Consider the following 24,629-nt stretch of genomic DNA (forward strand, 5'->3'; position numbering starts at 1 on the left):
AGGGTCCACAGGGAGACAATTTTGTTAACAAGCCCAAGGCAGGAGCAGGAGAAGTGAGAAGGAAAACTGGTACACTGAAGAATCACACTCTCACACATAGAAGGAAACAAGTGACCAAGAGAAGAACCCATAGAAGCCAGGAGCGTCAGGGTGGGTGCCCTGTGGACCCTATGGACTTCGAAGAAAGAGTTAACAAAAGGTAAGTTACATAACACACCTTTTCTTCTTCAAGGTCCATAGGGCTCCACAGGGAGACAATGGGGATGTTCCAAAGCAGTTGTTCAAGGGCGGGAACACTCCTGAGCTTATAGGAGAACCCTATGCCCAAAGGAAGCATCCTGAGAAGCAAATGTATCAAAGGCATAGAAGCTAAGAAAGGTGTGGACATATGACCAGGTGGCTGCTCTGCATAGCTGTTCAGCAAAGCGCCACGCCGTGCTGCCCATAAGGGACCCACAGAATGAGTACAATGAGCAGATACTGTAGCCGACACAGGAAGGCCAGACTGCGTGTAAGCCTGTGAGATAGTCATGCGAATCCATCTGGCCAGAGTCTGTTTGTTAGCTGGCCATCCCTTCTTGTGGAATCCATATAGGATGAGGAGGGATTCCGATTTCCTGATGGAAGTAGCACAGACCACTTCCAAGAGAGACCTCAGCTGATCTTTAGAGCACAGACCACATCCAAAAGAGACCTTAGCTGCCAAGAGGTCGGGTGATTGAAAGGCCGGAAATCACAATTTCCTTATTTAGGTGGAAACGAGAGACTAACCTTGGGAAGGAAGCCTGGGCATGTTCTAAGAACCGCCCTGTCTCGATGAAAAATTAGAAAGGCGGAGCGACATGAAAGCGCCCCTAAATCCAATACCCTACAGCCAGATGAGATAGCCAGAAGAAAGTGTGTTCACAGTGAGCCACTTGACATCCGCTGATATCAGGGGTTTGAATGGAGGTTCCCAAAGTGCATGAAGCACCAATGACAAATCCCATGGAACAACAGGTGGGACAAAGGGAGGTTGTATACGTAGAACACCTTGCATGAAGGCATGAACATCCGGTAGAGGAGCAATTCTGCGCTGGACCCAGATGGACAAAGCAGAGATGTGTACTTTCAGAGGTTATGCGGAGGCCTAGATCTAATCCAGCCTGCAGAAAGGCAAGTATTCTAGAAACCTTAAAAACTTGAGGGTCATAGTTTCTAGGAGCGCACCATTAGAAATATGTATGCCTTATTCGGTGATAAATTCTGTCTGAGGCCGATTTATGTGCTCTGAGCATGGTCTGGACCAGAGCTGGGAAATCCCTTAGTCGCTAGGAGGGATGTCTCAAGAGCCAAGCCATTAAAGACAGAGGGGCTAGGTCCGGATGTAGACGTGGACCCTAGGACAATAGGTCTACACATAGAGGAATGTCTATGGAGATACTCTGAAGATCGGAGTACCAATGGTGTCTGGACCAAGCCAGAAATATCAACAGGACTGTGCCCCCTTCCTGCTTGAACTTCCGAAGAACTCGAGGAAGCAGGGATATTGGGAGAAAGTGGTATGCCAAATGGAAGGTCCAATTCACTGACAAGGCATCCACGAAAGCTGCGTCAGGGTCCCTTGTCCTGGTTCCATATACTGGAAGTTTGTTGTTGTGTCTTGAGGCCATGAGATCTACACCCAGCAGAGCCCATTTGTCCACCAGGAGCTGAAAGACTTCTGGATGTAGAAACCAATCTCCTGCTTGCACGTCGTGGTAGCTGAGAAAATCTGCTTCCCAATTGAGAACTCCCTGGATGAATACTGCGGAGATAGGCGAGATGGTGTTCGGTCCATGTAAGAATGTGTGACACTTCTGCCATTGCTGCCCAATTCAGTGCCTCCTTGGTGATTGAGGTATACCACTGCCGTGGCATTGTCGGACTGTACTTGTACTGGCCTGCCCTGAAGCATATCCTGAGCCAGAGTGAAAGCTCTGTAGATGGCTCAAAGTTCCAAGACATTGATTGGTAACTCGACTGTGGTCCAGCGACCCTGGATGGAGTGTTGGCCGGTCACTGCACCCCACCCTCGGAGGCCCATAGTATGGGATCGAAGTAGATGGGGTAGCCCGTTCCACCTGAAGAGGATCAGGTGTTGAAGGGGCCTGGAGTGAAACTGAGCGGACTCCACCATGTCGAAGGTGGACACCATTGATCCCAATGTCTGCATTGCAGTGTGAATTGACACTCGGCGACAGCGGAACAGTGTCACAAGCCGCCATGTCTTGTTGACATCAATAATCCAGGCGGCTCTCTCGCATCTGTTGCTAGGAGACAAGGACGCTGGGCTGCTACTCCATGAGGTCCTCCGGCCTTACCGCCTCCCTGCACCGATTGTATCTTCTTCCTTTTTTCTTTTTTTACGTCCGCTGTTTCTCTGCTCTGATGCCAGCTAAGCGTTCAGTATGTAGCTTCCGGTTTCTGTGAATGAGTTCATGTTCCTGTATCTTCCAGCTCGTGTCCAGCGTGTATCTCTACTGTCTCTGCTGCTCTTCAACGTCTGTGTGGACAATCTGCTAGTAACACCACAGCAGTTCCTGCCACACTACAGCGCCAGTGTGGACTTTCAGCCAGTACTCCACAGCCGTCTCTGCTGCACTCCATCGTCTGTGTGGACTATCACTAATTACATCAGCAGCCTCTGCTGCACTTCAGTGTCTATTTGGACAATCTGCTAATACACCACAGCAGTCCCTGCCGCACTTTAGCGCCTGTGTATATTACCTATTATTTACATCACAGCAGTCTCTGCCACACTCCAGCATCTGTGTGGATTCTCTGCTACACACCAGCCCTCAAGGCTGCCTCCAGCCAAGTACACCTCAGCCCTTAAGGCTGCAACCAGCCAAATATACCTCAGCCCTCAAGGCTGCATCCAACCAAGTACACATCAGCCCTCAAGGCTACCACCAGCCAAGTTTATATCAGTCCTCAAGGCTGCAACTTGGTCATCAGACTACACTCCAGTGAAGTACACTCCAGTCCTCAAAGCTTCTTTATTGACTCCTCATCAATCGAATTCTCCAAATTTCTATATCAATCGACTCTTCCAAGCTGCTTTATAAATAGATTTCTCAAAGCCTCCTTATCAATCGATTCCCACTTCTAATGATAATCATTCTTCCTTTGAATTCTCCCAGTGATTCATAACATTAATGTTATGAATCACTGCGTGGTAGCTTGGTGGTAACGGGCAAGCCATTAAAAATGGGAGAGTGGAAGTGCAAACGCAGGCATGCCTGAGCATCTCAACAGCGTTTTAGAGGTGAGCATAACTATAAGACAGCATCATAGTACACATCACTTGGCTTGTTTTTACACTTCAAGCGCTGCGATAGCATCCGATGTACTGATGGTTGCATACACCTCCTGGACATGACGTGCACAAGTGGGCGTCTTAAAACAGGCTGGTGGGTGTCTGCACACACTATGTGACCGCTCTCTAAGAAATACTGGGCAGCTAATGCATTGCTGTGCGATAGCACTGCCTACGCAATTTGCAAACACATTGTGCGAGCGGCTCTGAATCAGACCCTTGGTTTGATGCAGCCTTGAGGGCCGATGTGTACTTGGCTGGATGCAGCCTTGAGGGCTGAGGTATACTTAGCTGGATGAAGCCTTGAGGGCTGGTGTGTAGCAGAGAATTCACATAGACACTGTAGTGCAGCAGAGACTGCTGTGATGTGAATAATAGGTGAATAATAGGTAATATACAGACGCTAAAGTGCGGCAGGGACTGCTGTGATGTATTAGCAGATTGTCCAAATAGACACTGAAGTGCGGCAGAGGCTGCTGATTTAATTAGCGATCGTCCACACAGACACTGAAGTGTGGCATAGACGGCTGTAGAGTACTGGCTGAGAGTCCACACTGGCGCTGCAGTGCGTCAGGAACTGCTGTGGTGTTACTAGCAGATTGTCCACACACACGATGAAGTGCAGCAAAGACCGTAGAGATACACGCTCGACATGAGGAGCTGGAACATACAAGAATATGAACTCACTCACAGAAACTGGAAGCTACATACTGAATGCTATAGCCGGTGTCAGAGCAGAGAACCAGCAAAGGTAATTAAAGGAAGATCCAATCGGTGCAGGGAGGAGGTAACAGAGCAGTAAGGTAGGAGGACCTCATGGAGTAGCAGCCCGGCGTCCTAGCAACAGGCGCGGGAGCGCCGCCTGGAGTACTGATGTCAAACAAGACGTTACAGCGGCTTGTGACAGTACCCCCCCCAATAAGGGGTTAAGGAACCCTTAGAACCAGGTTTATCAGGGAATAAACAGAGTAGGAAAAGATGCAACCAACGGCGCTCAAGATAAATACACAACTGTAATACTAATATGTCCCTTGATGTTGTTGGATATGGAGAGACGTCCTGATGTTCGGTAAGCAGCATGAGTACCTTTTTTATATTTCTCTAGGAAGTCCTTAAGTGTTATTTGCCCAGCTGATATGAAAAATAAAAAGCATAGAAACACATGTAGTATGTTCATATGATAGCTCTTAAATTAGTCTATAAATGACGGAGATAAATTCTTTAATCAATCAAATATTCATTGCGTACCCCACTCACAATTATGGTGGGATAATTAAAGTATATAAAGGTTTCTTTAACAGCTTAGTCTGGAGAACACATGTAAAAGACTTTTCACTCCTTAAAATATTAACGATGGGTGTACCCCAAACTCATAGATAAAGAAAACTCTTATAAAAGGTATCTTTTTAAGGTAGCTTTGATGGCATACCTGAACTCACACTCAGTTTCAAGGCGTGGTTCCCATAAAGGGATCTTTCAAGATGGTTTAGAAAGTTGTACCCCAAATTATATTGGATATGTTGCTGCTTTCCCCAAATATTCTTAAAACATGATACACATTGCATACCCCAACTCACACTTTGAGAGGTGTTGCCAGTCCCATAAAGGTATCTTTTGTGTGGAAAAGTTCTTATGCCGTCCAAAGGAGAGGTATACAGGGGGATATAAAAAGCTTGACGCCTGTCATTAACCATATGCCGGAAAACCGACGCCCGGCATACCGGATGAAGGGAAGCCGGGCGCCGACAGCCACGGGGGTGGGTTAGGTTTAGGGCTCCTGGGGGGACTTAGGTTTAGGCTAGGGAAAGGGAGGGTTAGGCACCCCTGGAAGGTTAGGCACCCCCCGGGGGACTTAGGTTTAGGCAGCAGGGAAGGGGGAGTTAGGTTTAGATACTTACCTTAGGGATGATTGGGATCTTCACCCTTGTCGGGCTGCCGTCAGGATTTGAACCGCCGGCGATTCGGCCGGCGGTATTACCTACCACACCCATACAGGGAGACTGGACCCAGAGTTCCTGGAGACTTGTGAAGCAGAAAATGGCTGCTGCGCATCTGAGGGGGCGGAGGGGCTAGACCAGAGTGGAATGGCGCCCTGAGCTGGGGGAGGGGCTACAGGGAGAGCACCTTCTCCCAATGCTGACTTTAATGATGGGGTCACCTGGACTGTCAATATGCCTCTGCACCAGCATAATAAATGCCTCGGTGGTCAAGTGGAGTTGTGGGCGCACCAGTGTCCACATCAGCGCCTCCGGTCCGTCTCCTGAGACCGGAGGCTAGAATGCGTAAAGACACAGGCCCCCTCAAGTGGAGGTCCACCTTACCTTTCCCCTGGCTTCCGGGCTGCTGTCTGGGGTCAGGGGGAGCCTGCTAGCTAGTCCCCCTCAGAGTCACGCCGGGAGTACCTAGCCGGGGCTTGGTGTCAAGGCACCGAGGGGTGGAGCAGCAGCGCAGACGTCCAAGGGACTGTCTTTTGCTGGTGTTCAGTGTAAAATAGTAGAAATAAAATCATAAAAATAAGCTTGGTCTGCTTGAAGCAGCCCCACTGTTAAAAATGGTGACCCAGCTCCTGTCGGACACCAACGAAACTGAGTTACCCTCAGGCTGTGGACGGGGGATAGGGGGAAGGACTGGAGCATCCTGGGATTGAAAAGCTTTGCTGTTGGTGTCCGGTCCTCCAAGGTCTCACCTACACCCCATTGTCTCCCTGTGGAGCCCTATGGACCCTGAAAAAATATATATTTTTTTTTACAAAGTGCAAGATACAAAATACATCCCATGAAAAGTATAGGACAAGAACTATCATCCACAAGCTCTGAACTAGTGCAAATTTCAAGTGACTTGTGCTGAGTGACTGCGCTCCCTTCTGCAAAGCAAATGCCCCTAAAAGTGCACCCTCGCTACATAATTACATTTATTTTTTTCAGTGCTCTAGAAAATTATGCCCAATGGTGTTCTCTGTGCGCCCAAACGTACCTATATACATTACCAGAGCAAATCACATGATACCACCTAAGAGGCTAAACGCACTGCGCCTTAACTGCTTTACGCCTTGTAAATGAGTGAATTTGTTTACACAAAGCAGGTGACGATGATTGGAACTCATTAATACTTCTATGATAGTGCTTCAAATTGGCTGACTGCAGATTTAAGTGTATGGTTCTTTATAACCTTTCTATACAATAATTATAAATGTTTAAAAAAAAAAAAAAAAGATTAAACATTGTGCCTTCAATTTAAATATAGGACACCCATGTCTGCTGTATTTGCAGAGCAAGCATTAAAGCTGCTTATGTATAGTGACCATTAGCAGAGATGGTGACGATAGTGTAAACTGTCACAATGATGCGCATGCGGAATGTGCTGGGGGCAGAAGAAATTATACACCAGAGCAGGCATGTCACACTCAAAATACCAACTGGGACGAATATTCAAGGTCTAAAGTGTGTGGGTCGCAACAAAAAACAAAGGGCCTGAATCAAGGCAGATTTTTTTTTATTTTTATTAAATCCGCCTCCAGGCCGCTCGCATAGCTGTGGGTGACAGCTATTGCGAGCGGCCTGGTGAGGGTCGCAATTATCGCAACCAACGGCCTTGCGACGAGACCCTTGTGGTAGGGTCTCGGTTCCCACAAGCCCGAGTGAACTTCCTGCTCTAATAGAGCAGGAAGTTCACTACTGACATCACGAATGATGTCAGTAGGGCTGCCCACAAACGGCAGGCATTCCTTCGGGAACACCTCCGTTTGTCCAGCCACCCTCCCTCCCCGCCTACAAAATGGGGCGAGTTGTCGATCCACATCGACAGCCGCCCCGTTTTGTAGCGAGCCCCGGAGCGAGAGAAGTTCTCACTCGCTCCGGGGTGCGCACTGGCCGACCATCGACCAGCTAGCGCTCGCGAGCGGGTCTGAATCAGGTCCAAATTCTTGTATGCAATTTTGAAAGGTTTATTAATAAAACCAATGCAGTGCCCCCTTATGCAATGCCCCCTGAAGTTGTGCCCATTACGCAATGCCCCTTATGCAGTGCCCCAGTAATGTTCCTTATGTTGTGCCCTCAGTAATGCACCTTTTGATGTGCCCCCAGTAATGTCCCTAGTACTACCCCTTATGCAGTTCCCCCAGTAGTGCACCTTATGCTGTGCCCCCAGTAATGTCCCTAGTAGTGCCCCTTATGTTGTGCCCCCAGTAATGTCCCTTATGCAGAGCCCCCAGTAATGCCCTTAGTAGTGCACCTTATGCTGTGCCCCAGTAATGCCCTTAGTAGTGCACCTTATGCTGTGCCCCAGTAATGCCCTTAGTAGTGCACCTTATGCTGTGCCCCAGTAATGCACCTTATGTTGTGCCCCTAGTAGTGCCCCTTATGCTGTGCTCCCTCCCAGTATAGGACAGGCCCCACTCACCTGTGCAGTACTTACCTTTCTTCATGATGGCCGCTGGGCACCGCTCCAATTTACACCGTCATCACTCCCACCGTTCCGCATATACGCTGCCAGGATCTAATTAGATCCAGAGCGGCAAGCGCCGCTCATTGCGGGAGACGTGGGTGAAGTTATGCATGCGCTGCATCACTTGGAACGCTGGCCTCTGATCGCTTCAGAGACCAGCGTTGCCAGTTTTAAATAATGTAAACACTGCCCGATAGGAGCTGAACTCCGATCGTGGCAGGGGTCTGGGCTGCATATTATATATATATATATATTTGGGCCCACACCGCAGGGAGCATGTTTGACATGTCTGCACCAGAGTATAATATAACTGGTCAGATATGAGTGATGTTTATTAAATGTATAACAGTAGTTGGTGCACGTGGCGGTTAATCAACACGAGGCATGCTTACCCAGTTCTCAGATTTATTATATACCAGGTAGCATGTGACAGTTAATTACACAGGGGCAACAGCTCTAGATGTAATACACTGTTTGTGGTAGCCTGGAGCTAAGGGTATTGCTGGGCTTTATAGTGTTCTGGGCGTGATCTCGGGGTTCTGACACTGATCGATAGTAGCACTGGTGGACTTGGGTACAATAGTTGTGGTATAGTGTACTTGCGGGCATACAACAGGGCACTGTAGGGCTCTTTGGTGGTGAGAGTCTCTTGATCTAACCTCTCCTCATGGATGCTGGGGGTAAAGATATGCAGACAACCCTCACTAAAGCAGCAGCTGTGCATGTCAGAGGTGAAACCTCTCTTCGTTGAGTCCCGGTAGTGCCTAGTTACTGCCGGCTCTCTCCTACCTGGATAGTGCCGGAGGGAGGCAGCACACTCTTTCCAACAGATTGGCTATACATGCTAACCCTACAGACTGAACACAATAGTTGCAATATTGGAAACAAGTCATGTGCTAACAGTTTTTTTGAACATAGGAAAATTTATAGACAGGCTAAGTCAGTGGTTCCCAAACTTTTTTGAATCATGGCGCCCTAGAGTATTGGCACTGTTTTCACGGCACCCCTAAGCCAAAAGTTTATTATTGAGAAATTCAGAAAAAAATTTAGTAAAATGAAGTAAATTGTGTTTACCTGTCATCCTTAGGTTCAGTATTGTGGTTGTGGACAGGTTTGCTCTTCTGTTTGTCCACATATTTACATTACATTGACCATAAATAATTTTATTTGGTGCTGGCCCAAAAACCTGAGAGACCCCTGCAAGTGTCCCGAGGCACCCCAGGGAACCACTGGGCTAAGTGCATCTAAGTTGTTTAGACTCATCACTACTCTGGCCATCTTGGAATTTATTTTGGCCACACGTAAAACGGCTAAACCAGTCTAAAGTCCTGGTTAGGGTGCCCAAAACCAGGGCGTATTGCATGTTTCTGTTCACCACCTCAGGAGGCTGTGAGCAAAAACGCTATCGCGCCCAAATTGCGCAACAATTGCATTGCTACAGTTGGTGTCCACTAGTCAGAGCTGCTGGCGAAAACAATTGAATTTCACCCAATGAATATGCTAATAATATACAAATGATAAAAATAAATAAATTCATCAGCTCAGTAATATTTGTTAAGCTCAGCTTAAGAAATGTAAATATGAATGTGCCTTCTTAAAAGTATTTTATCCAGTTGATGTTTGATGACTGATCATCCTATTAGGTTACCTGTATACCACTGTGCGCCATTTAGGGATCAGTGTGAATGTGATATTTTAGATGTACTGAATCAAGTGTTTTTCTTGGGCAATTTTATAAGTAAAATTTAAATTTAGGCATTGTTCCCCAAGCTCTAACACCAGCATAGACTACAAAAATCAATCTAAAGATTGATCTGCAATATAGGGGCTCATCATCTATACGTTCTGAACGGTTCAGTGACTGCAGAAAAGAACCTGCACACATTTCTTAACCACCCACACAATGTATAACATATTGGTGGCTTAAAACTGGCACATCATCTCCCCTCCGAAAAATTAGATTGGCTACAAACAAGTTTTATGGTGTTTTTAACATATGCCCATGATATGGGTTAAGGATATTTTCTCTGTCACACCAACTAAAAGTTGAAATAGCTCTTGTGCCCAAGTCTGCTGCAAAATCCCCCCAAACATTTCTCATCACTAAGTGATAGCGCTTCTAGCAAAGCAACAGTCTTACAGATACAATGTATCATCTGTACGGGGATAAATCTTTTTTTTTTTAAGGTTACGTCTACATTTATCTAAATTAATAATAATCAAAAAACCAAAATACACATTTATACTGATGAGACTTCGCATACTTTAACCTAAATATTCACCTATAAAAAGTAATGACCTCTCAACTTTACAATCTTTAACAAAAACGACAACTGAACACCTGTGTATAACCATTACTCAGTGATTTAGTGAATTATAGGATTACCCTATTTAGTATTCAGTGCTGAAGGTTTGCAAACATTTAGAAGTTCTTATATTAATGTATTATGCCTAAATGTTATGTGATCTTCATTTATATCATACTAACAAAACACATTTTAGATTTGTATTGAGAACAAACCCAATAATCACAGAGTTTGAAATTTTCTCTTTATAGAGCTCCATGGGGTTCCCTTACTTTCTCTGTCAGCTGGTTTACATAGGCTATTGCTTTCACGCTTTGATCAAGAGAGTTTTCATAGAAACTACAAGATAAAAAATAATAATCAGGTAGCGAGGCTAAATGGGGCCATACATCTAGCCGCTACACTACACGGTGTCAGGACTGCGACTATTTCAGTACATAAAGATAGATTACTTTTTCCAAGTTCCTTTGTGGTTGTTGGAGGAGCTATTCTGCTTGCTGGTGTTCTTCACATACAGGGAATAGAGAGTTAAAGTGATCATCTGTTTCCAAGGTGTTGTCAGGTTGTGAGATTCCTAGATTGCTCATTATTTCAAACCTGATTCCATTTGGGTCACATGTTCTGAACTTCCTATGGATCACAGACCTCTAGTATAAAGCCTTGTACTAACTGTGTCTCAGTGTCTGTGCAATGTTAATTTTAGGACTTTCTTGGACTCCTGCCAGATCCCTGCTGTGCCTGTGGGTTGCTGTGGACTTTGCTATATCTCCGCTCATGTTCCAGCTAAACTTCTGATGCCAGTTACCAGCCGCATTACAGAGCTCAGCATAGCCATTGCCCAAGTATTACTTTCTGCTCCACTGCTGTGGTTTCACCTTTTGCTGCACTATTTACTTTGTTGTCTCTTACTCCTGTGGACATCGAACCCATCTTTGTTACAGTTATCATCACTGCATCGTGGGGCTCAACCCCGTTCCGGATTCTGCTCACACCGCAGGGCTCAACCCTGTTCCGGAGCCACACCGTTTCACAGGGCTCAACCCTGCTTTAACCTTCATTGCATTGCGGGGCTCAACCCCGCTCCGGATTCTAGTTACACCACAGGGCTCAACCCTGTTCCGGAACCTCACCGCATCACAGGGCTCAACCCTGCTCCGACCTCACCGCATCACAGGGCTCAACCCTGCTCCAGTCTCACCGCATCACAGGGCTCAACCCTGCTCCAGTCTCACCGCATCACAGGGCTCAACTATGCTCCAACCTCATTGCAACACCTGGTGGGTGTTGGGAGACCACCCAAAAAGGGGAGGGGTACTGTCAGGACTGCGACTATTTCAGTACATAAAGATAGAATACTTTTTCCAAAGTTTCTTTGTGGTCGTTGGAGGAGCTATCCTGCTTGCTGGCGTTCTTCACATACAGGGAATAGAGTTAAAGTGATCATCTGTTTCCAAGGTGTTGTCAGGTTGTGGGATTCCTAAATTCTCATTATTTCAAACCTGATTCCATTTGGGTCACATGTTCTGAACTTCCTATGGATCACAGTATAAAGTCTGTTACTAACTGTCTCAGTGTCTGTGCAACGTTATTTCGGTCTTTCTTGGACTCCTGCCAGATCCCTGCTGTGCCTGTGGGTTGCTGTGGACTTTGCTATATCTTCGCTCATGTTCCAGCTAAACTTCTGATGCCAGTTACCAGCCGCACTATAGAGCTCAGCATAGCCATTGCCTAAGTATTACTTTCTGCTCCACTGCTGTGGTTTCACCTTTTGCTGCACTATTTACTTTGCCTTTTGTCTCTTACTTCTGTGGACATCGAACCCATCTTCGTTACAGTTGTCAACTGCACCGTTACAATCACTGCATTGCGGGGCTCAACACCGTTCCGGATTCTAGTCACACCGCAGGGCTCAACCCTGTTCCGGAACCACACCGCTTCACAGGGCTCAACCCTGCTTTAACCTTCAATGCATCACGGGGCTCAACCCCGCTCCGGATTCTAGTTACACCGCTGGGCTCAACCCTGTTCCGGAACCTCACTGCATCACAGGGCTCAACCCTGCTTCAAGCTCATCGCATCACAGGGCTCAACCCTGCTCCGACCTCACTGCATCACAGGGCTCAACCATGCTCCGTCTTTCACCGCATCACAGGGCTCACTCTGCTCCGGATCTCCATCACTACAGGGTTCCACCCTGGTGAAGCTCCTCTATACCATCCTGAGGTGTTAGCCTTATACTGGACTCGGGGTTCCCTACCATATTAACTCTTCTGTGTTAAAGACTATATATGGGGGTTTTCTCCTATACTCATTATTGCTTATGTGAACCTCAGTTGAGACTTTATGTGAGACGTTTCCATTATATTTTTCCTGTGAATAAATCCTATTCACTTTTATTCCGTGCTACCGAGATTTCATGAAAAGGTCATTCCTAAAGCCACCCCAGTTTATTGTGCCTAGTAGGACTGCCTCCTCCCATGAGTCTCAAGTGTCGGCAGCCGATACGCGGCAATTCCCCGATCAGCCGATGGCTGGATAGGGAATATTCAACGTGTTGAAAAATTATTTATTTTTTACATGCTAAATTTTGCCGATCTTCGTGGCCGCCGATCTAGATCGGATTGACAGAGCGGGGAATCGGGGCCTTAGATATATGCGCCCCTTTACAAACACAATGTGAGGGCTGTACCCACTCCCTTCTGTAAACACCAATTCCTGTTTTTGAAAGATAAGTAATGCTAGAACTTTAAAAAGGGTGGCGATATTCGGTGACATTGAGTAAAAGCACAAAATCGTATGTAGCCCATCGCTGTTAAAAGCAGTGCTTGCTGTTTAGAGAAGAAAAAGTGTAATAACATTAAGGGATGAATAATGCTTTTTGGTAGTGCATCAAGTGTATTTTACCATTTATCTAGTATTTAAAAGTGCATTGTGCTTGCAAGTCCAATTTGTAAGGTAGTCAATGCATTAACAGTGCAAAATATCATTAAGCGCTGATAAAAAAAAGAATGTAGTGTGTAGAGAAGCGGACACTGTGGAAAGTCCTGTAATATGTTGCAGAAAATTATTCCTTTACTTTTAAATACTGAAAGACACCATCTTGTCACAGTCACACCAAGGAATCAAGGTACAACTTTGGTAAGATATCAAATGCAAGACATTAATAGCAATACATTTCCTTTCACATACAATAGTCAGGCATTATTGGAGTTTGAATACCTCGTGTACAGGCAGGAACAAGATTAGGGTGCTCCCAAGATACATTCTGTGAGATCAGCTTTTAGCAGACAGGAAAGTAATTCTCACTTTCAGTATCATGGTAAATGATGGTATGTTCTATGACAGTAATCCTAAACTGCAATTTGTAAACTAGTTTCTAAGCAACAGTCTATTATTATGACTTGTTCCCAAAGTAGATGCTCAGTGGATGATAAATATTGTAGATATAAATATACAAACTCAGGTGATGTCATACGGCTTACCTGTTGGGAAGTAGATTCTTTGGAGGTGTCAAAAGGTTTAAGAGTATGAAGTCATAATAATGTATAGTTTGAAGAGGCAAAGTAATACAGAATTTAATCCATCACCACTCTTATTTCTATGGTAACAAATGGAGGACTTAAGTCATCATCTGAAAAGGAAACTTCATATAATGAGGACATCAATCATTTACTGAATGCCACATTTGAATCGGATACATACAAACAGGCTGTTACTTGGAGACTGCAATTATTTTCAGCTATCTAAATCTAGGTACACACTGGACGACTTGCAAACCAAGCGATGTTGTCAACGATTTCCCTTGAACTACCAAACAAATGTTATAGTGCATACACACTGTGCAATAACACAAATGACCAAACGATATATCTTGCATCGTTTGGTGGTTAGTTTACTACATAATATAACCATATCGCCTTGTCATCCAGTAGTTCGTACACACAGCACGATCTGAGAGGAATCATTAACGAGATTGACAGATCTTCCTGCATGTACAAAAGATCTGAAGATGCGATGAACGACGCCGCGGGAGCGCACATAGTGCGTACACACTTGATGATTTGAACGTTTTTGTCGTTCTGATGCGTAGGAATCGTCCAAATTGTTCAAAATATCATCTAGTGCAGTGGTTCCCAAACTGTGCGCCGTGGCACCCTGGGGTACCTCGGGACACTTGCAGGGGTGCCTCAGGTTGGTGGTCCAGCACCAAATTCTTATGTAATGTAAATATTTGGACAAACAGAAGCGCAAACCTGTCCATCACATAACTGAGCCTAAGCATGATAGGCAAGCACAATTTACTTCACTTTACTACATTTTTTTCAGATTTTCTTAATAGCAAAATTTTGGCTTAGGGGTGCCGTGAAAACAATGCTGATACTCTAGGGCGCCCTGATTCAAAAAAGTTTGGGAACCACTGGTCTAGTGTGTAGGGGCCAGAAGACAGTAATCATGAGCTTGATACTCTACAGTGGGCATTGTACACTTTACTAAGACATCTGTGGATCCAGGATAATAGGAATGGTATTGGAGGAGTGCCATAAGTACAACGTAACACTGCTTTTATTTTTAAAAGTAGTGATTAACAAAAGTTATAATGTTGGGAGTGGAAAGTAAAAGTTGCACATTGTAAAAAAATGAGCACACTACAGTTCTTTATATATAAATAGATAATAAGGGCTCCATTTATAAACATAAGAAATTGCGAGTGAAGAAGTTGTATTTGGGAAGGTCTGGGTGGTATGTAGATGGTCAGAGAGACATGTGGGGAAGTCTGCATTGAATGTGGGGAGCTCTAAGTGGAATGACAGGGTGTTTAGGAGAATATGTGCAATCTGTGGGCATATGATGATAATTTTGGAGCGTGTAAGGGGGTAATGTGGGGGCAGTTTTGGATAAGTGACAAGGATGCAGAGATCATTTTGGTAATTTTTTTTATTACTGAAATAAAGGACATGGGTGTGGCCCTTCTGAAGGTTGGCGGGACAGACATGCAGCCCTTGAAGTACACCAGGTTGCCAATTACTGTGCTTGATATTCCTGATCACTTTTGGTAATATGCATAACAGGGATTCTCTAGGGCGCAGAGGGACAGAGGTGGTAGACAATGAAATGTCCTCTTATTATAGTGTGTTTACATGAGACATAGAATACAGCCCAGTGTTAGGATATTTTCATGTATTGATTCAGTGAACACAAATTTGAATGTAAACCAAAACCTGAATGCCAGAAAGGTTATCTGGCAATCAACATTTGGGAAAAGCATATCCAAGATATGTTTCGCAGATCACTGCCTGCTTACATGGGGGTCCTGGCAAGTGTTGGGTTAGGATCAATCATTGGTCAGAGTCTGCTGTTGTGGACTGCTCCATGACTGGTTCAGTGGGAGAGTCAGAGCGCAAATCAGTATCATAAGGGGACATTTTCTTGTCTGCCAACTCTCCCTAGAGAACCCCTAATATTTTGTTTGAAGCGACCCCCTTTAATCTTCCAGTGGCTGCAACCCTACCAAGAACCCCTAGCAGTGGAGCAGTGCAGATTTTATTTCCCTACAAAGCTATTACACCAGCCACAAGCCTGAGGATCTGATACACACCAGACAGAAACTGATACTTATGTGGGATATATTAAAATATGCAAAGAATACATATCAATAAAAATAAATGTTTTATTAACCTTGCAGGCGGGAAAAAAAATACTCAAAATGATAATAGAATAAATCTATTTATTTACTGCTTCAGGATAAATACTGTGTAAGCATTTCAGGGTAAAAATTATGAAACAAATATCCGATACATTTGCTTCCCCTACTGCAACGCATCTGTACAAAATATCTGACTGTTATTATACAACCATTTTCATTTCATATAAATTATTAGTTATTTACATTTAACACTTTCAAGGAATAAGATGCAGCCATAAAGACCAAAAACACAATGAATGGAAAACTACAAAAGCCTATCGAGACAAAATCTATTTTCTTCAAATTACAGAAAGTAGTAAGGTGCTTGACCCCTTCTCTAGTGTGTGGTCTGCCTTGTATTGTTGTGAATACGCTGCAGGCCCCTAGAACAGTGCTGGAGTAAAAAGCAGCAATACAATGTATACAGTCACTCAACGATAAGCAGCTGAGGTCAGATCACTGGTCAATAGAGCTGTCAAAGCTATAGAGGTGAATAAGTTGGGTTTAACAAGAAAACCAGCCACCATTTACATCCACTTATTACTACAAGGTATAGGATCTCTTCTTCAAATAGTGCCACAAATCAGAAGGAGGAGAGGTAATAAATGATGTTCTACTATGATCACCAAGTGCCTCCTCCAAGCTTCACTATGAGGAGTATTGCCTATTAACAATGAGGAGGTCAAAGGCCATTTTTAAATGTAATTTACTATATTTTATAGTAATGGTGTTACAACTATGGAAATAACACACAGAGAACCCAAAGTTTCAAACATTCCAGGTAACAGATCCCTTATGTGTATAGTATGATTACTGCAGTAGTCCCTAAGTTCTGGATTGTTTATAATCACAAACTTCCAGTGATAGTCATTTACTTTGTGTCATTTACAGTTGCATATATATTATTGCATAGAAACATATTAGCCCCCAATTCAAGTTTGCAAGTATACATCACAATATACAATCATATGCAAAGTTTATCAGAGGATATCAATAAGTAAAGTGTCAGGGGCTTTGAAAACATTGCTAAAGTGTACCCAATGACTACATGGAGTAGTAGCCATATTGTAGACCAATATTCAGCATACAAGTCCTGTAGGGGATAGTAACATGATGGAGGCATAAATAGTACAGAATGGGTGGACTGCATGCCCATGAATATAGGTTCTGCTGTGTGTAAACAATGGATAGACTTTGAAAACAAGCATTTGCATGAAGACTGAAAGATCCTTATGAAGAATTGAAACTGGAAATTGTTTTTAGATTATCCAAGTAAAAACAACTTTTACATTATCATGTAGGAAAATAATTTAAGTGTAGAAAAAACACACATACATTGAGTTACAAGAAAGAACAAACTACAAGTATCCTCACATTATTATACTATGACTTTGGTTATTTTGTGTCGTAACACATTATTTGGTAACTAGGGTAGTGAAGGATTTAATATATATATATTTATAAAAAAATTATAAACTAGAGTAATCGTAAACGTATAAAACTTTGTAAACATGTCTGTACTGTGCAACTGTGCAAGGTTGCAAGAATTAATGTGTGCACACCCTGGGGATAATGGAAGTGTCCAACAAAACATGAAATTTACAAATTTATGTCCAAAAAGAGTGTGAAACAAAAAACATTCTTAACAAAAAAAAATGATAACAGAGCCTTCTAATTATCTAACATGAGAAAAAGTCCAAAGTTAAAATAAAAAAACACACAAGCAAAAGTAAAGAAAAAGTAAACAGGAATATTAATGGTTGCTGGGACAGCATGACTCATAAAATAAAGATGAATTAAATCATTTGTATTGGCAGGGGACAGGTTTCAAAGTATCTTGCAATTAAGAACATTACACAGCCTGAAGCAGCTACAGTGAGTGCGTTTATGCTAAAATGTGAAGATCACCAATTTTAGTCTTAAAACTAATGTAAGGAGCTTTCTTGTGTGGCATCATGTAATTGCACATCAGAAGGCTTTGCCACAAACAACATTTTACCATTTACAAAAATCCAGTATTACTGAGGAAAATCTGTTTCTGGGAATAGCATCACATTAGTTCAATACTTTACACACTGAGAATTGAAAGAGTCAAGTGCCGTGACATACAGGCTGCTTCACCCTTAATGGGGCTCATCAGTGCAGAATAGCATCTCTTTGTTCTGCATGTGATATACTAAGAAATAACTTCACAAACCATGATAAGTGTTAGGGAGAGAGTTTTAAATTACTTCTTAGAGACAATCTGCTAAAAGCCCTTCTTATCTAATGGGAAGTAACATGGATAATGCCACTTACACAGAAGTGCTTTGGGTAAATGCTTTACCTGCTGCATATCCAGTATTCCCACTAGAATCTCCACAATAACATTCCTATTGTGTCAGTGAGGCAGGCCACTGACAAACCATGCAGCCTCAATGCAAAACGGATAGGCTATAGAGGTGCTGCATCTTCTTAGTAACATGAATGTTCTTAGTCTAAAGCCTTTGAGAAATGATCAATACAGCCTGAACATAACGTAGGCTATTCTAACAGGTTCAGAGGTTAGTTAGGAAGTCATTTTAATGTGAAATGGTCAGACTAATCCTTTGAATAATCACATGACTTAATGCTCTTTTCACAGTTTATACTTCAGTAGTTTTAATGACCAAGTTCGTTGCATGGCTTGATTAAGAGGTAATCATCATACTAAACTAATGTTCCTATTTTAGGTGTTATTTTGGAGAAACTTGTTATCTGTGCATGGCGTACATGCAAACTTGGCGTGTGCAATTACAGAGGGACATCATTCTGGTCATCTCCTTTTAGAAATAGGAGAAATTCTAAATAAAGTTAAAAAATAACTCGAGACGTTTCCTGGAAAGAAGACTATTTTCAATTGTAAACATAGCACTTCTTAGCACTTAATGCACTCCTCTCCTCAGTCCACCCCATCGAAACCTTGAGCATTTTCTATTGCTATGTGTAGCTTGTCCCATAGATCCTCAAATGACTCATAAGGTGGTAAGTCCAGGCGATTAAAACTATGGAAACAAAGAGGGGGGGGGAATTATGTTTAGATTTTAGCAGTACTAGGGCACTAAATATGAGTTATCCAACATACTTTACGTGCTGCCATCCCCCAATCCAAATTATATTATACACATACATGCATACATACAATAAACAAGTACCATGTGTGTGCTCTGGGAAGTTTTTCTGGGGATCCCCATTTTTCAACTGTAAATAACTGTGGTCCGTTTGAGCCTAAAATGAAACACATGTTGGTCATGATTTGGCAGTGAGTGGAGCACATTACTTTTCATTCCAGATAATACACTGTAAACATAAAAAGGTAATATTGAGGCAGTGTGTTGTATGATATAATTTTATGGTAGCAAAATGTGTGTCAGTGTAGGGAACGGGTAATGGTATAGGGTGGAAATCAGCATACCCAGAGGTGATAAGTGCTAACCCATGTCCTCTCCTCCCATAAAAACTAGCCATACATGCCAATACACGCTGCCTCCTCCAGACCCATTTAATTGCAGAACAAGGTCTCTGTAGCTGGTGCTTGGAACATGTGAGGAAGAGGCAGTTCTAATGTATATACACTGCTCTACTGCCAAGTGCTGCTGGTCTGAGACCCGCTCATTTATATTCAGCACTAGTCACTAAAACAGATGATAATGTACATATAACAGGAATGCATTCCTCAAACAAGTATTCTCAGTAACCATTATGCCAGCAGATTAATTCTTGCTGTAGTAAATAAAGCTGTAAGTAGTGAAGCTCACCACACGTATTAGTGCCACCATGTACTAACACCAGTACTAAAATTGCTTCCAAATTAAGTCAATGATAGGTGCTTATCTTAGGAGGCTGCAAACAGGCAGTATACAGTATAGTGGCAATAACACTGATGTGCTTTCACACTAGGTGCATTAATAAATGCAGCATTAGCACACTGGCAATGCTATTACAGACACCAACGGACATGTTCATTTGGTCTATTAACAACTCTTACAGTTTAGATTGTTGGAGAAGTTGTATTGGACGGTGTCTTGCCCTCAATGCATAGCAGCAGTTCAATGTGTGCGGTAATTATTCCCACTGAATTAATTCAGTTAAGTCCAATGTACTGCTGTTCAGTAAGTCCAAAGAAGGCATCTGGTCTGTCATTGAGTAACCACGAAGAGGAGGATACGGTAAAGGTTATATGTGTGCCACTGAACTGCAAGAAGCAGCAGCAATACGGAGCAGGGGCAATGGGGAGAAGGGGTGAGGTTTGTTGCTGCATTTTAATCTTTGACTATTGTTGCTGAAGTAGAGACCAATTGACATGGCATAGGGTGAGCAGGTTACTGTCCTGGCCTGAACTGGTCTCCTAGTAAGATGGTTTGTCAGAATGTCTCCGGACCATAGTGATGTGAGCAAAAAGCATCAATCCAAGATATTTCAGTTAATATTCTAGAGACTTAACAGGGAAACCAACTCCATTTCCCCGTTAATACTCCATGGTAGTCCTTATAATCGGTAAGTTCTCTTCAAAATTAGGCAGACCAAGATGTAAACAAATTCCCCCCATCGCAAAAAAAACACACTGCTCGGATGATATATAATGAGACTCCTTCCCTGTGGATAGTCACTCAAAGATACTGGAGAAGAGAGGGAGCCACATTATATACCATCCGGGCATGTTTTTTTATATAGCAGTCTCTACTTACCTTAGAACAGAGCTAATCCAATGTAAGGGCTGCCATAGTTTGCAACACAGAAGAACACTAGCAATACATACAAGATTGCTGAAACAAGATCTTTAATGACTTAATGAACCTGAACTGAAAGGAATACCCCAAAGTGTAAATTATAAAACCAGAAATTGAAGGTATAATACAGTATAATTCACAAATAAGTCATATATGTGTGCATTGAATAATGTGATAATTGAGATGCCTACATTAAATATTTCTAAGAAAAGGTTTTATTAAATAAAATGTTCAGCCATATTTCACTAACTTGTTGAGATAATATTCCATTGCTTGATGTAATGGACAGTGTGTACACTGGCACAACCATAAATACCTACCATAGAGCTCAGCAAATCCATTCATAGGTACCCGGGAGGTACCAGTGACAAACTGCAACAAGCGAATCCTTTTCTCAGCATCCATCATTAACACAGCCTACAAATTAAAAAATAAATAAAAATAAGTTTTCTTAATTCCAAAGAAAATACACCTGAACAGATGAGAATATAAATCCATGTTCTCCTTTGTATCAACAAAATAAGTTTTCCCTAACTAAATGTCATTTTACAGTCAAATAAGCTGTGGACATTTGCAATAAGAATAATAATTACTGGCTTACTGCCTGCTATAACATACTCTACACCCAGGGCAGAGCTTTAAGGTACAGGAATGCTGCCACGTGTCAGTAATATTAATAAACATCAGAAATTCAGACAGATGAGCGTGTGGAATCCAGAGTAATCATATGACAGTGTGGGCAACAGTATTTTTGTAGCACAGATTATATTATTCCCTTTGACGGTATTGGAAAGTCATCAACGCTCTCTTCAGAAAATGCCTCATGTTTTTGTTTTGATACTGATTTTCGGCCCCCTTTATTCATAGGATTGTGTGCAGTATCTGCTTTCTCTATTGTTTATTTCCAGTAAAAGAGAACCAGCAGGACATAGTTACTGTCCTTTATTGAACATGAGCGCAGTACATTTTTATGTTGATTATTTTATGATAATACAAATATTTTGGTTTCCATCCCAGGCATCTGTATAGCATCAAGCATCTCTGGACAACTATGTATCTGGTTCAGAGCAGTTCTATGGTTTACTACGATACTTTTTTATTATATGTGAACCTACTAAGATTGCTTAATAAATATTGACTTCCTGCACATGGTATAGGGGTATTACATTTATTTGCATCACATTCACATCCGGTCCAGGAATATTTTATTAATTATTTCAAATTTTTCTAATTACTTTCATATACATTCCCTAAAGGAGAAATTGTAGAAATCACGGAGCCTATGTTTCTTTGGTTTGACACTGGGATCACATCCATTCCCCTCTGTATTGCGTTAACGTATTGTACAGTACAGAAAAATAACAGGGGTGACTTCATCTACAGCTTCAGTTTATGGTTTATAGTAAAAGCTATGATTAGCATGCATGATAATTATACAGGGAATACAACGGTTTCTTTTTAATGCACTACTGTTTTTTCTTTGAACCACGCTGTACAGGGCACTAAAGGTTTCCCCATTTGCCATTTAAAAGGTAAAAAATATATTCTTGGTGAGCAGCTGTCAAACATCCTATGACAACATGATGCCGCCAGTTGTTAGCACATTGGTTATGAATGATCATGTGACCGGTGTCACATGACCTTCTACCTCTTCAACAGCAAGCATTTATGGCACGAGGAGGAAGACATGCAGGTTTCTAGAGGACTTGTCTCAATGGTATGTGGGTTAATAACTATATATAAATGTAGGATTTTACACAGGCTGTACTGTTTTTTATAACTGTATGACAGGTACACTTGATGCTCTGTTCAGAAAATTCTTCTGATGATTCCATATTGTAGGATTTTAGCATGAAACCAGCATCTATTCACATGGGACAATATAGTGACTAGCACTATCATGATAATGAAATGCCTTCCTCCAAAACAGAGACTCTTACAGCTATTTGAAAATGGAATATACCCTACCTTCCAAAACCATTGTATGACTTGGTGCCCAGTTGAGTATCCATTCTTATACTTTGAATGTTCTCTCCAGTTGTTCACATCCACGTCTCCCAAACCACACATAAGCAGCTTGACGACAAGAACAGGAATTTTAAAATAAACTCTACACGAAAAGAGCAGGATTTCACATTTAAGCATTAAGTACTGTACCTCCAACTCATTTTCATCAAATATTTTGATGAGATCCTGAGGAATCAATTCAAAAAAGCCCTATGGGGAAAAGAGAGAGATGACATTTATGCTATGTATAAGCATTAGAAGAATGTAATATGCAATCACATATTGTGAATTCCAAAAGCCTGTGTCAAAAGTATATTTCCTACTAGATTAGACCAGAGGTCGGCCCTTCTGTGGCTCTACAGTTGCGGAACTAAAAGATTCGGCAAGCCCTGCTAACATGTGGCTGCTCAGCCAGTGCAAAAGATCATTTTCTAACTTGGCCACGTACGTGGGTGGGTGAATTGGATTAAATCCACACATTTGGAACCTGGGCCTTGACTATCATTTAAAAATAAGGGGGCATATTGGTGCTTATTAATGAGGGCAAAGCTACTTATTGTTTTGCATTACAATACAAAGTTGTAAGACATAAGAATTTTGATAATTGCACTAACAAGTACCATGCGGACAATCAACCGTCAAACACCATTTGTGAATGCAGGAGACACATGCTGAAAGTGAATTATGGTACAGTGCTCCTTTCTGAACTACAAATGCAGCGGAGATATGCGAGGCCAGCTTAAGCCTGGGTTCAACCAAATAACAAGGCAGTGTACAGTATAAAAAATATTATGATAAAAAAAACCAAAAAACAACATATTCTAAGTCCACCTTGTCCCCTATTGTAAAATGGTTCTCATGGTCTGAATATTTTGCTAACTATATTACTCCGAATGCTGTTCTTCCTTAATTACTCTCCGGTTTTATTTTACTGTGTGAATGGTTAGGGTCCTGCTTCTGTATTATTCTCTGCAAGGTGTATGTATAATTTTTCTTTATTGATGTGCGGTTTATATTCTTTATTACTAACCCCCCCTCTTTTTTTTCTTTCCTTTTGTTATGTATTCCTCTTTTATTTAAATTGCCCTAAAAACAGTACCTAAGAAATTATATATTGTAATTTGGATCAATATTTTATATAAAATGTACTACCATTTTCTTAAATAAAAATGTATTAAGTTTAGAAAAAAACACAATAAAAAAAAAAATAACCAAACAAACCTAAATAGAAATGTTCTGATAACAAAGGAAAGATCATCACAAAAGTTTACTCTGTACTACAATATTCCTTTCAGATTGATCCTTTTCCATTTATGCTATGTAAATGAAGGGCACTGCTCTGCAAAGAATGGGATACTGTCAACTTTTAGAGAATGATTTTCTGATTTGAGCAATTGTGTTCGTTACAAGAGTATTGAGCAAATCACTGTCAGCTGGACACAACACTAAATTACAGTGGTTCAGGCTACCCAAGCTATTGAAAAAGCCAGCAAGCTACAGATGTGTCCACATGCATCTATCATCCATGCTCTACAAGTCGCATTACATAACGCATGAGAGCCGTGTGACTCGGTAGCACTGAGCATCTTTTTGTGTGACTTTTTACCTTCTAATGTGTCTTATTTACACAGGGATGCAAAAGCAGTGTCTGCTGAATAAAATGATATGCGGCATGCCTATATTCTGTGTGCAACTGCGGCTGTATCTGCATGCAAAATGCTACATTACAGTGTCAGTGGCGCGACTAGACGGGTGGTTTAAAGCGCAAGGAGGCTAGATGTAGGAGGACACATCTGTAATTCAGTGGCATAGCTAGTGGCCCTTGGTGGAAAGTCTAAGCCAAAGCTTCTTCTCACCTGCCCACTCTAACACTACTCAGGGGTATATTTACTAAGCCTTGGATGGAGATAAAGTTCCAGTCAATCAGCTCCTAACTGCTATGTCACAGACTGTTTGAAAAATGATAGTTAGGAGCTGTTTGGCTGGTACTTTATATCTGTCTACTGTATCTCTGTCCAAAGCTTAGTCAATAGACCCATCAGTGCCCACTGTTGACACACATAATACAGCCAGAATTATCCAGCATATAACATACTATGCAC

General features: G+C 42.3%; 1 protein-coding gene across 5 annotated transcripts in view; it reads right to left on the reverse strand.

Moving 5' to 3' along the window:
* Window positions 1-15,794: 15,794 nt before the first annotated feature.
* Window positions 15,795-24,629, reverse strand: part of NEDD4 (NEDD4 E3 ubiquitin protein ligase) — a 214,661-nt gene continuing 205,826 nt past the window's right edge. For all 5 annotated transcript variants that reach the window (XM_088445051.1, XM_088445042.1, XM_088445054.1 and 2 more), the window contains 5 exons: window positions 22,678-22,737; window positions 22,489-22,596; window positions 20,841-20,937; window positions 18,946-19,018; window positions 15,795-18,795 (listed from right to left, as the gene is read on the reverse strand). In XM_088445051.1, coding sequence (XP_088301177.1) covers window positions 18,693-18,795; window positions 18,946-19,018; window positions 20,841-20,937; window positions 22,489-22,596; window positions 22,678-22,737 — 441 coding nt within the window. In that variant the 3' untranslated portion in view covers window positions 15,795-18,692. The remainder of the gene's footprint in view (window positions 18,796-18,945; window positions 19,019-20,840; window positions 20,938-22,488; window positions 22,597-22,677; window positions 22,738-24,629) is intronic.

The sequence above is a fragment of the Taudactylus pleione genome, unplaced genomic scaffold (genome assembly GCF_031769625.1).
Source record: "Taudactylus pleione unplaced genomic scaffold, aTauple2 ptg000019l, whole genome shotgun sequence".
In the NCBI taxonomy this organism is placed as follows: domain Eukaryota; kingdom Metazoa; phylum Chordata; class Amphibia; order Anura; family Myobatrachidae; genus Taudactylus; species Taudactylus pleione.